At 42.2% G+C, this 17738-nt stretch overlaps 1 protein-coding gene across 1 annotated transcript; it reads right to left on the minus strand.

The window, feature by feature from the left end:
* Positions 1-7243: 7243 nt before the first annotated feature.
* On the minus strand, positions 7244-17042 carry MAIP1 (matrix AAA peptidase interacting protein 1). Its single transcript, XM_089519483.1, has 5 exons — positions 16643-17042; positions 13488-13559; positions 11750-11876; positions 9533-9683; positions 7244-7494 (listed from the first exon to the last, which is right to left on the minus strand). The coding sequence occupies exons 1-5, from the start codon at positions 17000-17002 to the stop codon at positions 7416-7418; spliced, it is 789 nt and encodes a 262-aa protein (XP_089375609.1). The 5' UTR covers positions 17003-17042; the 3' UTR covers positions 7244-7415.
* Between the last annotated feature and the right edge of the window lie 696 nt (positions 17043-17738).

Here is a 17738-nt window from a genome sequence, read left to right on the forward strand (position 1 = left end):
CAAGGCCCACAGAACAGAGTAGATGTGCCCCAGATTCTGTCATTTATTTGTTTGCTACATTTCTATCCCACCCCACTACCTTCAAGGAGCTCAAAATGCTGCATGTAGCAATTCTCTACCACTATAGTGGGTCCTTGATATTTTCTAAGTTTTGGTTCCAAGAACTCCCCACCACCACCACCACCACCAACATCCATGGATGTTCAAGTCCCATTATATTCAACGGCGTCGGCACAGTAAAGTGGTATCCCTTATATAAAATGGTAAAATTAACATTTGCTTTTTCAAATTTACCAGTATATTTTTTGGAATATTTTCAAGCCATGTATGGTTGAACCTGTGGATAAAGAATCCATGAATATGGAGGACCAACCTAGGATACCCTGCTTCCTTCCTTTTGTGTTTGTTTTTAGGATGTAAACCTCTTTTGGTAGGGACAGAGGTGGCATTCTACAAATTAGTCACAAAATTCAAAACAACAACATGTGAAATGAGGATAAAACATTGTCAGTGGGAGCTCAATGCTATGCAATTCCAGGATTTGTACTTTTGTGAGATATTTAGCGTTCCTGTGTCAAACTGCATTATTTGTGAAGTGCAGATGCAGCCTATATAAACAATAGGACACTCAGCCTGAACATTAGAAACAGAGGGAATAATAATGGTGATGGTGGTGACAGTGATGGCAACAAGTAGAGGATTGCAGCATAAATCCCTCAGAAGCTTTGCTGTAGTGTATTTATTCTTTTTTTTTTTACAAGTTTTGCAATACATAATATAATTTAATGGGGGAAAGGGTGCCATAATGGGTATTCAGTGGACTGTAACTCACTAAAATTCTGACTTTGAACCTTGGAATGCCAAAGGCAAGATTTAGTATGTAGGCAGTGGCCTCTCTCCAGTTTATCAATTTGAAGCCCCATTTGCTAGGTTAAAGACTGTTTGCAGTGCACAGTGTAACATGGCAGGAAAATCCCACTTTAAAGAACAACAACAACCCTATTTCCCCTGATGGCTAGTTTTTGCCACCCTCCAGGCTGATGCTGCTCAAGTGTCAGCTTCTTTCAGCTGAGTGACCCCAGAGCAGCAATACTATGTGGCAGCTAGTTTCTTTGGGGAGACAACCATGCTACAGATTCATCAGCCAGTACAATTGCAGCATGACAGCCACTTTAACACAAAAACCATCTCTATCTTGTAACTATAAACAAAGTGGCTAACCCCTGGCCCCCAGAGGGGCTCTGTAGCATCTTTGTACAGCTTTCCCAGGAGAGGAGGGATGTTCTTTAGGAAAGCAGGCCCAGCCCCAATGTCTCCCTGCCACCTCTGGAATTGTGAAAAGAAGATGCACTGTTGCAATGACATCCTTAGGATTGGTGTCACCCAGTGCTGTAATACTAATATTTCTATACCACTTATCAGTGAACTAAATACTCCCTAAATGGTTTACAACGTATAAGCTAATTTTCCCCAACAAGCTGGGTACTCATTTTAGCAATCTACCGAAGGATGCAATGCTGAGTGGACCTTGGAGCCCTTGGGATCGAACTCACAACCTTGTGGCTATTTAATCACTGTGCCAGGGTTTCCTAACTCATGAATAACTTGGCAACTCATGAGGTCACCCTTTCATTGCCCTCCTCCTAGCCATAGCATACAGAATCCTTAGTAAAGTTTTCTGTACTAATGTTATTCATAAATAATAAAATATTATGAACATGATAATGAATTGTAAAATATTAAAATTTAGTTTTTTTAAAAAAAATCCTGGGGCCTCTCTTTTCTCCTCCCACTGAGCCTCGTCCCATTGGCACTGTCTCTTTAGCATTTTAAAGGGATGCAAGTGAATGCCACAGCCCGTTTCTACCAAAAGGCAGATATCTGAGGAGCAGTGGTGTCACCCCTCCCTTGAGGTGTCACCCAGTGTGGTCCACACTCCCTGCCCCCCTCATGATACCCCTGCACGGTTGAAAGCCACATGCTAATAATAAGAATTATTTTTCTGGACTGCAACTTCCACAATCTACCCAGCCAACATGATAATCATAATCCATATAAAGGGAGGATTTTGAAGTTATGTCAGTGGCCTTGCACATTACAAGCCTTTTTCTGTGATCTGTTTTGCCTTCATTGTTTTTATGTTGCTAATCTATCATAGGGAAAACAACACACACACACACACACACACACACACACACACCCAATGACAGGGTCTTTTCATAAAGATTGTATCTTTCCCACTATTCCATTACTGTAGGGATAGGCTACTGTGGAAGACTAGGGAGCCACATTTTTCCTGCAACAACTGCAACCACAACAAATAATTTTCTGCCTTGTTCTGGCACCTTCCTGGGCCCCATAGTCTATTTTGGACATTGTGAATTTAAAAAAAACGTTGGAAAAATATTACAAATATTTGTTTTGTGTTGAGAGGGGCTCCAAATGTCCTCTACATCCACATGAGATCATTTTGGGAGGTTTTGGAGTGGTGATTATTTTATTATACCTGGAAGACCCTGGAGGCTGCATGTGCCCACTGCATGATTGCAAGTGTGAGAGGCAGTTGATGAAGAGGTGATATGATAGCCCTGTTTAAATATTTGAAGGGGTGTCATATTGAGGATGGAGCAAGCTTGTTTTCTGCTGCTCCAGAGAATAGGACTCAAAGCAATGGATCTTAACTACAGGGAAAGGAATTCCACTCAAACATTAGGGAGAACGTCCTAAAAGTAATGGAACATGCTCCCTCAGAGACTGGTGGAGCCTCTTCTTTGGAAGTTTTTAAACAGAGGCTGGATGGCGTTCTGTTGGGGGTGCTTTGATTGTGAGTTCCTGTATGGCAGGAGGTTGGACAGGATGGCCCTGTAGATCTCTTCCAAATCTATGATTCTGTGATTCTGTGGTGTGGAATTAGATTGGCTGCAATAAGTGATCACAGAGCACACCATTCCTGTGGTTTCATGGCTGAACCTAAAAAACTGTGAAGCAGATAGGTTTCTTGGGTGGGGGATTATTAGAGTGTCCATCTATGAGTGAGATAAAATTCAGAGACATAGATCAGTATATGAAAGGGTATTGTAGTACTTTTCAGAGGGAAAGAAAGAAGTTAGTGACTAAGTATGTGTAAACATTTTTAAAACAAAAAATAGGTTTAGTTCTTCTGGAGACATAGCTAAGTTTGAAAAATGAGGGCAGGGGAAAGGAAAGTTGGCTAGGGAGGCCTACTGGTGGTCATCAGAAGGTAGTATTCTGTCTTGCTCCCCATAAGTAGAATATTTAATGCTGAATAAGCAAACACAAGAGCATGGGTTTAATTAGCAACATCATGGGTATGCATGCATATCGCTTCAAGTTGCCTGTCAGCTTAGGGTGACCTCATTAATTTACAGAGATAATAACTTTTTAACTTTTGTACAGAGGAAAGGTTATCACAGTGAGATTTTTTTTTGAAGGTGCAATGTATTAGCAGCATGCATCAGAGACCTAATGAATCATAAAGCCATTACTATTCCAGTCATAAACTATTAAAATGTAACCATCTAAGAGAACTGTATTCCTCTATGGGAGAACAATGAGCTCTTGGAAGAAGCAGCCCTTGCCATTTTGAGTTACAGGGAGAAAATAATCCTTCACTGGAAGTAACTCATTTTTCTAGCTGTAGAAAAATACTCCCATCTAATGTTTACGGAAGAGAAGTGCAAGGAAGGAATAAGGATGGCCTGTCAGATACAAGCTTTTACAAGATCTCTTCTTGCCATCATCTTCATACTTGGAAAAAGGAAGAGCTTCCCTTTAACTTTGATACCCCATTATGCCACTTCAGCTAGCAACAACTCTTGCCATAACTTTTCCTGAAAAGGCTATAACAATTTTAGGCACTGGCATCCTAATTTCACAGAATCACATACAAGGATCTCAAACGATCACACGCTGATCTGCATAATACTTCAGCTGCTCAATTTACCAAAACACTTTTATATTTTCCAGTTGACTGCAAACTTGTGAACCACCATCCAGTGGAACTGCCTTGCCTCTCTGATCCATTAAAAGTAGGATTCTTGTGGGGTCCTCAGCGATACAGGCATGAGGAGAGAGAAAAGGCCACAGAGACCATCTGGAGGTTTTTGGGAGGAGGTGGTTGCTCTTTTTGCTGCTGCCTTGGACCTCTGCTTCACCAATGGGACTCTGTTCTTTGCAGGAACACATCCACAAAGGTGAGGCCCTGTCCTTCTGCCTAACAGAGGCATGGGTTTGTCACCTGCTTTAATGTCTGCCTGCCTATATATTGTATTGGGTGTTCTTACCAGCAAGTGCTTTGTCTGCCCAATAAAGGAAAAACATGTTTTCCAGAGGAAGAAATCTGTGGTGAACAGATTCAGTAAGCAGGCACTGGAGTCATACAGTGCAGAAGGAGATAACGGAGAGAGGAGACAATTACAGTATCATGGAAGAGGGGAGAATAACAGGGTGCTTGTTGCCCCCAGACTTTTTTCTAGATCACACAGAGGGGATGGCCTTAGTGACAGTCCCCCAGGGTTGAAAATGTTGCTGTTGAATGCCAGGTTGGTGAATGGGGAAACAAGTGCCATTTAAAATTTGATTCAGGATGATCATGCTGACCTGGCCTATATCAAAGAGGCCTGACTGGATGAGGCAATGGCAGCAGTGGGGGGGGGGGGTAATCTCTTTCTGCTCTGCCTGCCAGGTCTTTCTGTGCAACAGCAGGCTAGACCTGGGAGGTGGAATGATGAAGTTGCGGCTTATCACATTATTAAACAAACTTAGAAGGCAAATGAAGATATGTCTCTTTTTTTCTCTTTCTGCATGACTCTCGTTCTCTTCAGGTTGTAAAAGTGTGGGAGAGAGTTATAAAAGTGTCATTTTTACCAAATGGATTATTTTAATTTGGCAAATGGGACACTGTTACAACACTTTTACAACCCTCTGCCATGATTTTACAAGTGGAAGAGAACAGAAAGATTGTGATGTCGTACAGAGGGAGTTTGCTTAATAATGCAATAAGGCTTATGATTCCATCATCTTGACCAAGTGCCCTATCCCACAGTCTTCAGATTTTGAATGTATATATTTAAAGATCGTGTTAGGCTCAGAGTTTGTGGTTTTAGCAAAAGTGTGGGTTCAGGGTTCAGCAGCATGACAGGCCTTGTTTATCATATAGAGAATAGGTCAAGAAACGTTCTCCCTTGCAGTTAGATGGTACGGGAGTGGAAGGAATGACATTCCAGTGCCAAGAGATAAGATGTTAGCCCATCCTGGCACCTGGAGATTGGATAAACAACTTAGTAGTTGGCATGGAAAAGTCTTCCCTCTTTCCTTGGGACCACACATGATGCTTCCTGAAGCTTCTAGAAGGATCTTTGCCTCACAGACAAGCCCTGCATAATGTATTAGGAGGCACCCTATAATAAATTACACTACACTGAAAAGCCTTCCATTCACATGTCAAACTGCATAGAATCCTGGCATGTGATAGACATCATGTCAGAAAGGGAGCTTAAATATTTTAATTTTTTGCCAACAGACTTATCAGGTAAACTACTTCAGTGCTAAATGTGTAAAAGGGATTGAACATTCAATTTCTTCTGCAGTCCCAGTACCTCACTCTTCAGAATTCTTTACAATAGTTCTGTGAGACAGACCAATTAAATTAACATTTATAAAAGCCAGGAAACTGAAACCACACTGTTCTAGGCTGTTTGTTGCTAGGGATTTTTTGTTTGTTGTTGTGTCCCTTCAAGTCACTTCCAACTTACAGTGACCCTATCATGAAGTTTTCTTGGCGAGATCTTTCAGGAAAGGTTTACCACTGTCTTCCTCTAAGGCTGAGAGAATGTGACTTGCACAAGGTCACTCAGTGGATTTCCATGGCTGAAAGAGATTCAGCCTTGGTCTTTCACAGTCCTGGTCCAGCAGTGAAACCACTACACTACACTAAGGCCCAAAACACACAAGCCAAATAAAGTGGCTTTTGGCTGCTGTGGGGACATGGTGTTTGAATGATGCACCCCCAAAAAGTGGCTGGAAGCTGCTCTGATGCTGTTATCTAGACCTTTGGACCAGATCAAAAAAGAGCAAAAAACTATCTGGCTCCTGGCAGTGGCCGGCTTGGGACTGTAGTGGCGGCCCACTTTGGAAAAGGGCCATGCGGTTGCTGCGGTCCTGGTGCCATCATGGCTGGAGGACACACTTTGCTGACCATCTGCTTTGACCCTAGGTCTATAATGTTTAATGAAAATAATTTACATTTTATTTTAAGGTTTATCCCAGGTTGTTCACTTGAGAGGCAAAAACATCCCATTTACTGGTAATCATGTTTCTCTAGCTACTTCCTTGTTCAGGCATGCCTCCATTACTATCTCTTTCCATTGTTTTAGGGGCTGTCATCCCCCCCCCTTTTTTTTTTCAGTGAAGCATGCATGAGAAGGCCCTATATGATAAATTACAGTACTAAGAAAGGCCTTCCATTCACATGTAAAACTGCATACACTCCTGGAGTATGATAGAGATACTCATATTATCAGTCCCTTGGTGGCTTCTCCTCATATTTTTCCAAAGTAGGTCCTTGGTCACCTATACTGCAGCCTTCCACATACTGTTAACATCACAATAGGATATAGTATCTTCAACTCTTTCTAGGATCAGGCAAGAAATCTTTGCATGACTAAACCTTACTTTGCCTGTCAGAGCTAGCAGAGCTAAGAAAGGCTTCATATAATGACTCTACAGATTTTCCAGCAGCCACACGACTCCATGAACCCATTATTTGAATCAGTCTAGTAATTTTAATTTTCCTCCACTTACCAGATACAAGAAAAAGCATTTAATCTACTTAATCACAGTTATTTTTCATATAAATGCAGCCTATTAAAACATTTTTTTTATAATGGAAGGCTGCAGATAAGATAGGACTGAAGATTTAAACTTTAAATTACGTAGCTCTCATAGTCCTGATCCTAAAGTGAAGACTTTTAAAGAAACCAAATCAATTATTAAAAATGTTTTGATGTCACACACAGTACAGAGCATGGAATGGTCACTTTTCTTATTGTTTTTCCAAGATTGCTCATGTCCATTTATGAATACACACTTGGAAAAAGATGTGACATTCCAATATGAATGTCTAGCCAACACATACTGTATATCAAATTTGCCCAGCACGAAAAGCAAACAGGGTCCCATAGCTTCAGTTGTAGATCAAGAACTAATTTCTGAAATTTCCAGGTCTGGTGGAAACAAAATTTATTTTATGCTTTGGAGCAAGACCATGCTTAGATAATTAAGAAGTACAAAAGTAGTCCACAAAAAACTGTGGCACAGGTATGTTGAGATGTCCATTTGATACACCAGTTTGCCGATTTACTTTTTTTTTGTGTGAAAGTCTGTGTCCAGTGAACTTATTCTAATAGCTTTGGATGTTCAATTCGGGTAATTGTCCAGTCAGGTTTCACACCTTGTGTAAATTCTCTTCGGAACCTGGGGGTGGGAGGGAGAAGGAACAAAACAAAGAGGCAATAATATAAACCAAGCAGTAAAACTTCTCTATATTATTGATATAGCCATTAATAGTATTGCCATAATATTGAATGTATGAATAAATTATAGTTTATCATTGTAAAAATATGTCCACATTAGGAATCAAAATTTCTAATTTACATCAAAAGCGAGAGGAAGACAGCATAAGACTTTAATTACTGACCTTCAAAAATAGCCAGTTTTATCTGAATTCTTATTTATATTTTGAAAGCCATTCTCTTAGCTTCTACTCCTCTTTAACAAGTAAGGAGAAAATTATTCTTAAGTGGCTTGCTTAGAAACCATTTAATACTATTAGTATTCAAAAGCTAGTTCCTGGGCTCTAGTACATTTTACAATGTGACAAAGAAACTGAACAGAGGGAAAAAGAAATGCCCAAATCCTACAAGTATAGTGGTGGCCTGAGGAGGATTATTCCCAAATGAAATATATTCATGAGTGTATACTTTTATTTTCTCTTAAGCAAGTATGTGGTAAAATAGAAGTAAGTAAGAAAGCCAGTGTGGTGTAGTGGTTTGAGTGCTGAACTAGGACTCTGGGAGACCAGGTTTTGAATTTCCACTTGGCCACTGAAACCCAGATTCTCAGTCCCAGAGGAAGGCAAGGGCAAACCGCCCCTTGGCAAACCATTTTGCTAAGAAAGTCCTCACACAGGGCTGTCAGAAGTTGGTGTTAACTTGAAGGTACATAAAAACAACAAAGTGAATGGAAGACTTGAGGAGAAAGCAAGCTTGCTCTGTACATGAGGATCCTATGAAAAAGGACCTGATATCTAGCGGTGACTCCTCTACCCATAGAGATCCTAAGGACAGACAAACACATGCACATGTTCATGTGGAAAGTATTCTAAGACATTTTGCCCTACAAGGAATCCCCACAACTGGAACTTCTCCTCAGCCTTCACAAGAAGGACCATTTTATGGCTCTTGTTCCACAGAGAATTTCTGAACCTCTGTGCTCATTGAATTTTGACTCTGGTTCTTGCAAGGCCAATTTCTCTTGGTTTTACCACAGAGGTGTGGGGAAAAGAATTAAAATACTTTGAACTGCATAAATAAAGTATCTTACCAGACTATAAATTAATTTAAGTGTTTCCCTGTGGTTACTTTGGCAAAATTACCATGACCTTAAGCAATTTAGAGTATCTATTCCTGGCCTTCCATTTTACTTTCCATTTGTTCACATTTCAATGTGTATGCTGTCCCTACACCATGAAATAAAGCAGGAAAGATAAAAAAAAGTTTTAATTTGTATAATCACAGATCCACTTCATTGTTACAGTGGGACCTTGGTATCTACTGGGATTTGGTTCCAGGACCCACCGTGTATACCAAAATCCATGGATCAAGTCTCATTAAATACAATGGCATAGTAAAATGGTGTCCCTTATATAAAATGGCAAACCAAAGTTTGCTTTTTGGAATGTATATATTTTTGGAATATTTTCAAGCTGTTGATGGTTGAATCATGGCTAAAAATATATATATGGAGATAGAGGGCCAACTGTACTATTAGGAGAAAACATATTGGTCTAAATCCAGCCTTGCTAGTCCCAGCTAGGGTAGAAGTAAATAACTTCTTCAAGGGTGGCTCAAGCAAGCATTCTAAATAAGCATCAGTGTGGGAAGCTAAACTTACCCTATGTAAAGCAAGGGGCAGACAAAAAGGGCTGCATTAACACCAATAACGGGTGGGATTGGGTATTCTGGGAGCAAAAAAATTGTTTTCAATTTTCGTTTGTGAGGTGGTGCTGTGGGGGTGGTGCAGCCCTTGAAGGTTTCATAGAGGGCTAAAGTCAGTTGTCCACCCTGGTTTATAAACCTGAGGAAGCAGCAGGTCTCTTAAGAGATGACAACATGCACAGAGATCTTCATGAAATCTCTTTGATCTCTTGGTTCAAATGTGCAAGTCTGATTCAAGTTTTTTATGCTCAGAACAGAAAATCACAATTCTGTAGAAAAACTAGCAACAGACTTACTCATAATTTGCTGTTAAAAGACGCTTTGTTTCTTTCGTTGTTTCATCTCCAAAGACAACCTGGAATACTTTGGTTCCATCTGGAGTCTCATCAGGAAGGTCAGCGCTAGTCAGGTACCAGAACCGCATCAAGATGCTAACAAACTTTCTTCCTGTTCACAGAACAACAGAGATGCTCACATAAGACAAGATATTTATAAACTGAAAAATACAGATTAGAAGAAAGAGGTATAGGACAGAGAGGGCTATACTGCAACACCTGTTTTGTAAGACACTCACAGCCACGCTACTGCAATGGTGAAAAAAGGAGACACTGTGAACCACCAGCCCCTTTGAGGGGAAAGGGCATTATTTCCATACATTTCCTCCAATTTACTACTACATCACCCTTTAAATATTAGATCTCTTCAGATTTCAGAAGCTAAGGAGGGTTGGGCCTGGTTAATACATGGACTACAGACTACTAGGGGTACCAGGGATTTCCAGGTATGGCTAGGAAAAAATCCTATCTGAACCCCCAGAGAGCCACTGTCAGTCAGTATTGACAATACTGGGTTAGGTGGACTAGCTACATTATCGCACTACACTCTTATAGTGCTGCTATTCCACTTTTATTGTTCTGGCTGCCTCCTGTTGCATTCTGAGGTTTGTAGTTCAGTGAGGCCTAAGAGCTCTCTGGCTGAGAATTCTAAATGCCCCTCCTAAACCTCAAATCCCACAATGCAACAGGAGGCAGCCAAAGCAGTTAAAGTGGAATAGCAACACTATAAGAGTGTAGTGTGATAATGTGGTAGGTATAACCCAGGTTCTTGGTTCTAACATTCTTAAGATCTTTGGTTGCCTCTCTTGAACACAGACAACTTTGGATTTCCTTGCCTTGCCTACACATGCAACTCTTCAGGCATGGCTCATAGTCGTTTTTGGAGTCCAATGGAGGAAATTGTGCAGTCCTCCAGATGTTGAACTGTAGCTCTTTGGTTGACATAGTCAATGGTGAAAAATGCTGGGAGGTGCAGTGCCACAACAACCCAAGGCTCCAGAAATCAAGATCCTTTCCATCCTTGCAAGCCACTCTTGCCTTGCTTCTGGGCAGGCGTTCACTGAAGAACCATCTTCACCTCTCAGGGTCATGGGGACCTGCTGCCTTACCCCTTCATGACAGAGGTAATGCAGAGAACCCTTATCTCCCTTCTTGGCTGATTTCCCCCTCCCTATCATGACAGCCAGGGGACTTCTCTATCTCCATATTGTTTGCCTTAAATCAGGGATTCGGATCATGTGGCTTTCCAGCTGTTGTTGGACTGCAATTCACATTTGCCAGTACAGCCAATGTTGAGGGATAAAATAAGTTGTTATCTAGCAATATCTCAGAGATCACATTGTTTTAAGTGGTTTTAACACTAACAGAGCCCCATATTTTCAGATTTGTTGCTGTTTAATATAGCTTCAAGTTCTTTCTGGCAGCAACCTTAAGGTGACAACATCACAGGATTTTATTGTCAAGATTTGCTGGGGGGGGGGGGGGTGCTGCCATTGCCCTCCTCTGCAGTAACAAATGCATATATTCAGTTACAATGAGGAAAAGCCCTTGTCTTAGGTCTGAACTGGAGTCAAGGTAAAATCCCTTTTATGTGCCAGCTCAAATTATTTATTTGGATTTATAAGCAGTTGTTAGACATGACAAGCTTCTTTGCACTGGTGATCCTCAAGGGGGAAAAAAAGACATGCCAGAGGCTTACCTATACTGAGTCAGAGCATTAGTGTTTCTAGGCCAAAAATGTCCATTTTGGGAGCAGCTATTGCCACCACCAGCTAAACAAGTTGGGTAGTGGCTTTTATTTGCTCTGTTGTCCCAATTCCATTAACTGAAGATACCAGGATTAAGCCTAGAATATCTGCATGGGAAGTATGTGCTCCACAAGTAAGCTACAAACCCTCCTAAAGATGACTGGCAACAGGACTGGGCCATTAGATGGAACGCAAATACTTTTTCTGCCTGCCTCCTTAATCTCAGAAAGGACATCTTGCTTTGCTTTAGGTTGATGCAATGCTAAGGATGTAGTGAAGAAATACTAGGTAGACAACAAGGAAGATTCCCTCAGCACTCTAGCATTTGAACTGAGTGAAAAGAAAAGGTAATCGAAATGGCATTTAAAAAGGATGAGAAATCAATTCCTACAACAGCACTGAAGGAAGAGATATTCAAATGCATGCATACCACTGTCATCGTAGTAAATGCCAACGTCTCCTGCTGTTGTGTACATTATTTCATCCATGTCAGCAGCCAGGGCACTTCTGTGATTTTCTGACAGCGAACAAAGCTTCTCTTTCAGCATCTGTATCATCTGATATTTGAAAGGAATCATTAGCATTAATCCTGCTTGCAGCCTTGAAACCTATTACTGAGTTAGTCAACTATTTCATGACAATGTAAGACAGCACCGGAAGTATTTGTGGTGCCTTTAGCATCTAACAAAGTAAATCAGACGTGGCTTGCCATTGCCTTCCTCAGAAATATAGCATATTGCTCCTGACATTCTCCCTTCTTAATATTAACTAGGTTTAACTGTCACTCTATACTCACCACCTCAATATCTAACAACATTAAAAAACTTTAGCTGCATAGATACTGATACCCAGTGATGCTTAGTTCACTTGCTTCCCATACATTTCAAATTATCACTGCCAAATGGATGTTGTATCTACTAATGATCACATCTGGAAAAATTCTGACCTACTTAACAATCTGCAAAGTAGCTCAAACAGTGATAATCCACTGCCATTATGTTATGCACACCAGTGAGAAGACATGAAGAACCCTCTTCTTGTTGATGCTTCTGTTCTGTTTGCACATGCTTACAGATACTCTTCTTAGTACTATTACCTGTTGTCCAGGATTACATCTTCCCAGTGAAAGACATTCATCTACTGTGTCTTGGGAAGCCCTGGCTCTAGAAATGGTAGAAGTGTGTGTGTGTGTGTGTGTGTGTGTGTGTGTGTGTGTGTGTGTGTGTCAGTTACTTTAGAACAAAACAGTAAAATGTGACAATGACTAGCTAAAAAAAGTAGCATAGATAGAAGAGAACCTACAGCTTGCAGTCTTTAGAAATCCTGCTGAGCAGTTACAATACCATCTTTATGATATCCTAACTGCTTGTTATTCAAATGTATGGTCACAAATGTCTGAAGGTGACCCCCTCCCCCACCTACTTTTGCAGCATAGCCATTCCTTGACCGATGCATTTCTGAGGCACTGGAGAATTGAGTGCTGGGAAATGGCATCAGCAGCACACCCTAGTTGCAGGATGATACAAACAATCATTGTAGGATCCCAAAGGATCTTTCCAGCTGCTTGTTTTCAAGGCACCTTGTGAATGGAATACTACCGTGGACATCATTTCCCAATGCTCTGACCTCCAGAGCCTTAGCTGGGGTTCTGCCAGGTTGCAAAGGTGCAGGGCCACCATGAGTTGCAACTATGATGAGCCTGTAATAATGACAATGATGCAGAATCTTGGCCACGGTTGCTACTCACTAGGCTGAGCTCCAGCCAGGGGACAAGACTTTCCAACTCTATCTTTCTCACCTTAGTCCCCAGTCTGGACTGCAAAGGCTCCCTAGTGACCCCACCCATTCAGAAAGGAGAAAAAACAAGAGGGGAATAAATAGAATATCAGGTGCTCCACAGCCAGCAAGTCGGCTCCCTCCACACCTTCCCCAATACAAAATAGGCAAATGGGGAGTGAAACTCAGCAGACCCTTCAAGGGGTCAACTGAACCATTCTAACTGAACATTAGATGAGAGTAAACATGACCTAAACCATCTCGTCCAACCTCAAGAAGCCCATTTTGTCCTCTGAAGAACTGTCAGATTAAGGGACAATGGGAAGATTTTGACTACACCATACCAATTGACAATAAAGATGGGAGTGGGATGACATTCAGGCATTTGTTACCTCTTTTGAGACAAGCTCCTCCAGGAGATCATATTTACAATGCGAAATTAGTCTTGAAACATGAGCAAAGGCCTAGAAAACAAGACAGACAAAAAACAAAACAAAACCCTGTTAACTCAGAAGTAAGTGGCTCTGAATCTGATGGCATTTATTCCAGGACAAAATACTTATTGTGAGTTAGGTAGGCTGAAACACAGCATGATGTTTTGTGCAGATTAAAAAAAGAAAGCAAGTGGAGTCTCATAAAATGTAAAGTGCAAGAGGAGGCTTGGTTTTCTGTCCAACCAAGTGAATAGAAGTAAGATAGAAATCAGACAATGGAAGCATTCCAGATGACTGGAAAATCACCACTACTCATTCTTAGCTGGCTTCCCATATCTTTAACAGCAATCAGAAATGGAGTATGTGCAGTGTCTTTCATTATAATCCCTCTAGGGTCACAGCAATGCCTGATTCTTACTGGCTCAGATGTAATAAACATGCAATCTTGCACCCTGTGGCTAATACCAGCCAGCTCAAACACAGGCAAGAATGCAACAGCTCCCCATCATTGTTTGACTCTAGGATTCTGGGGTACACAGCTCCTGGCACTGGAGATGCCATTTCACTATCCTTGGATATATATTCACATTTCAAGCAGCTAACTGACAGACATGTGCCCCAGGCAAGGATGGGAAACCTGTGGCTAGCTCAACACTGTTGAACTACAGCTCCCATCATCACACATCATCATACATCACTGCCTCTGCCCAACAGGGCTAAAGAGAGCTCTAGCATGATTTATTGTTGTTGTGGGCCTTCAAGTAATTTCTGACTTATGGCAACTCTAAGGTGAACCTATCAACCATTTTCTTGACAAGTTCCTTCAGAGGGGATTTGCCATTGATATCCTCTGGGGCTGAGAGAGTGTGATTTGCCCAAGTATGGGCTGACATGGCCGAACCCATAGCCATGTTTAAATATTTGGATGGATGTCAAATAAGGATGGAGCAAGCTTGTTGGCGGCAGCTCCAGAGACTAGAACACAGAGCAATGGATCCAAACTCCAGGAAAAAAGATTCCCCATCAACATTAGGAAGAACTTCCTGACAGTAAGAGCTGTTTAAACATACTCCCTAGGAGTGTGGTGGAGTATCATTCTTTTGAGGTTTTTAAACAGAGGCTGGATGGCTGTCTGTCAAGGGTGCTTTGATTGTGAGTTCCTGCGTGGCAGGGGGTTGGACAGGATGGCCCTTGGGGTCTATTCCAACTCTATGATTCTAACCCAGCCACCTGTGGAAGGCTGCCTCTTTCCTACAGGGCTCCAGATTAACTCAGCCTTCCAGGTTTTTGTAGGTCCATAAAATGAGTACTGAGTTTGTAGGTCTATAAAATGAGTATCGAGTATCGAGTGTGTAAGCAATTGGCTTACACACTATAAACCGCTTAGGGAGTGCTTAGCACTATAAAGAGGTATAGAAATGTAAGTGCTACATCCTACTTCTTGGCATTATCCAACCCTCTTTACAAATATTTAAGAACTGCAGGAGCGGGGCTGGGGGCTAGGTTGACCAGATGTCCTAACTTTAAACAATGACAAGGCACTGCAAAATGTAGGAATAAAAAATATAGGACATGACCAAATAAAAGCTAAAAACACTTATATGACTGGTGATTTTGTTTATTTTTAGCATATTAATATATTACTTTAATTTTTAGCATTTTATACTGTTGTGTTTTGTTGTTTGTTTTTTATTATATATGTTCTAATGCATTGCCCTTTGGTGAAAAGGGTGTTATAAATAAACAAGGAACAAGATCAATTCATTTGAGATGTGGTGCTGGAGAAGATTGCTGAGGATCTCATGGACAGCCAAAAGGCCAACAAATGTGTCCTTGAACAGATCCAGCCAATCTCCCTGGAAGCCAAGATGACAAAATTTAGGCTGGTGTACTTCAGACACATCATGAAAAGTCACGACTTACTGGAAAAAACAATAATGCTAGGAAAAGTGGAGGGAAGCAGAAAGTGAAGAAGGTGACATGCTAGATGGATGAACTCTATGGCGGACATTCTGGAATCCCTCCTGGACAGAATCATAGAATTGAAGAGATGCTGTGGGTGCACCTACACTACATCAGTGATGTAGAGTTGATTTGATTTGACCAAAACTCAAGTCAGACCCAAGTTGCTTCATTGACTTGACTTGGACTTGACTCAAATCAAGACTTCAGTATTTTTAGCAACCACCTTGCTGGACTAACTTCATAGAATCACAGAGTTGGAATAGATTACAAGGGCCATCCAGTCCAACCCCATTCTGCCATGCAGGAATAGACAATCAAAGTACCCCTTGTGACAGACGGCCATCCAGACTCTTTTTAAAGACCTCCAAAGAATGAGCATCCATCACTCTCTCAGGGAGTGTGTTCCACTGTTGAACTGTTCTTATTGTCTGGAAGTTCCTCCTAATGTTGAGGTGGAATCTCTTTTCCTGCAGCTTGCATCCATTGTTCCTGGTCTTGTTCACTGGAGCAGCAGAAAACAAGTTTGCTCCATCCTCAGTATGACTCCCCTTCAAATACTATATGTACTTGACTATATGTTGACTTCATATATAAGTCGAGGGCAGGTTTGGGGGCCAAAATTATGGATTTTGCTATGACCTGTGGACAAGTTGAAAGTAAAATTAGGGGCATTCAATGAAAGATGTAAAAGATGAAGCAAAGGAAAACAAGGCAAATAACTTAAAAATTTCCAGCAAGCATAACTATATGTGCTCATATTAAAGGCTGGCTGGATGAAAAAGTAAAGGGGGGGGGGGGTCAATGCTTCCAGGGCACAATAAACTCTTGCCTTTCAATATATATTAAAATACAGTACTTATATTGATCCAAGGATAAGTTGATTAAGGTTTGGGGGGGTGTCAACTTTTTTAACCTAAATTTCTAGGCTTATACATACAATACTTAAAATAGGGCTATCAAACCCCCCTCTTAACCTTCTCTTCCCCAGGCTAAACACCAAAGATTTCAGGCTGAGGGGGGAAATCTCTCTCCATGTTGTTGGAAAAGGAGGACGGCCCCCTGGCCCCCTCCCTGTTCTGTCCCCCCCAAACGGAGGGCGTCCTGGGACCCTTCTGGCCTGGGAGAAGAGGCTGGGAAGGAGTCCTGACCTGCTTGGCCCCTTGGGTGAACTCCTGGACGCTGAACTCCTGGTCGAAGTAGGCGCGGATGAGGAAGAAGTAGAGGCGGGTCCGGAGCCAGACCAAGGGGTTGGGGACCCCCACCACCACCACGCTTCGCCTCCGGACCCCGCCGCCCCGCTCCCACTCCCCGCCGCCTCCGCTGCTGCTGCTGTAGGGGCGCCACTGGGGGGGAGACCCGGGCCCCGCCCAGAATACCCCGGGCCAGCCGGGCTTGGCCTGTGGTGGGGCGGCCGCCAGCAGCAGGAAGGAGCGGCGGGGGGAGGCCCCGAGAAGGAGCCCCCGACACCGGCGGCAGCACAGCCCCACCGAGGACAGCAGCAGCGCCATCACATTGTACGCCCACCCCCGGAACCCTGGGGGCGGGTCCCTGATTCCCACCCGGACCCTTTTCTGAGCCGGACCTTTCCAGCCTCTCCAGCAGCGGCAGCGGTCCGGCTCAGAAAAAGATCCGGATGGAAATCAGAGACTCGTCCTCAAAGTTCCGCCTTCTCTTCCGAGATAGTGGCTGCATCCGCACTGCAGGAATAATAGGAGTTTATCGCTTTACACTCTTAAAACGGGGCTAGGTCGCTTTTAAATGGTGCCCCTGCCTCCTGTTGCTTTCTGGGAATTGTAAAGTCGAAGGCTTTCTGGGAGTTGTAGTTTAGGAAGGGACAATTAGAATATTCAGCCAGAGTTCTTAAGCCTCACTGAACTACAAACCCCAAAATGCAACAGGAGGCAGAGACATGTTGCAAAAGTGTGGGATACAAATAAATATGATTATGATGGTACTTTTCTACATGGCCAACAAGGCTCCTCCTGGATATGGACCCTAACTTTAGTAGTCAGTGAAAGAAATTGGCAGCATGAATTTTCGTAGACTTCAGTCTGCTTCCTCAGATGCATTCTCTCTCTACGTATTGGTTCTACAGATTAACACGGCTATATCTTTGGATTCTTTAGTATTCAATGAGATGCCACTCTCTCCCACCTCCAAAGTATCCTTCCCTCTCTCTACCTGTGAGGGGGGAGGGAGAAAACTAAGGGCCAGCCAAAACACACTGAAGAAATAATCCAGTTT

This window comes from Sceloporus occidentalis, unplaced genomic scaffold, assembly GCF_023333645.1.
Source record: "Sceloporus occidentalis isolate IW3139 unplaced genomic scaffold, rSceOcc1.0.p SCAF_4, whole genome shotgun sequence".
NCBI classification, from domain to species: Eukaryota; Metazoa; Chordata; class Lepidosauria; order Squamata; family Phrynosomatidae; genus Sceloporus; species Sceloporus occidentalis.

Bases quoted from the DNA above. Each gene is read 5' to 3' on its own strand.
- MAIP1 (XM_089519483.1), bottom strand. From the start codon at position 17,002: ATGGCGCTGCTGCTGTCCTCGGTGGGGCTGTGCTGCCGCCGGTGTCGG. The intron at 9,684-11,749 runs GTATGCATGCAT...TTCTGTGAACAG, and splicing joins CATTTACTACGATGACAGTG to GAAGAAAGTTTGTTAGCATC. The intron at 7,495-9,532 runs GTAAGTCTGTTG...TCCCACCCCCAG, and splicing joins CTTTTAACAGCAAATTATGA to GTTCCGAAGAGAATTTACAC.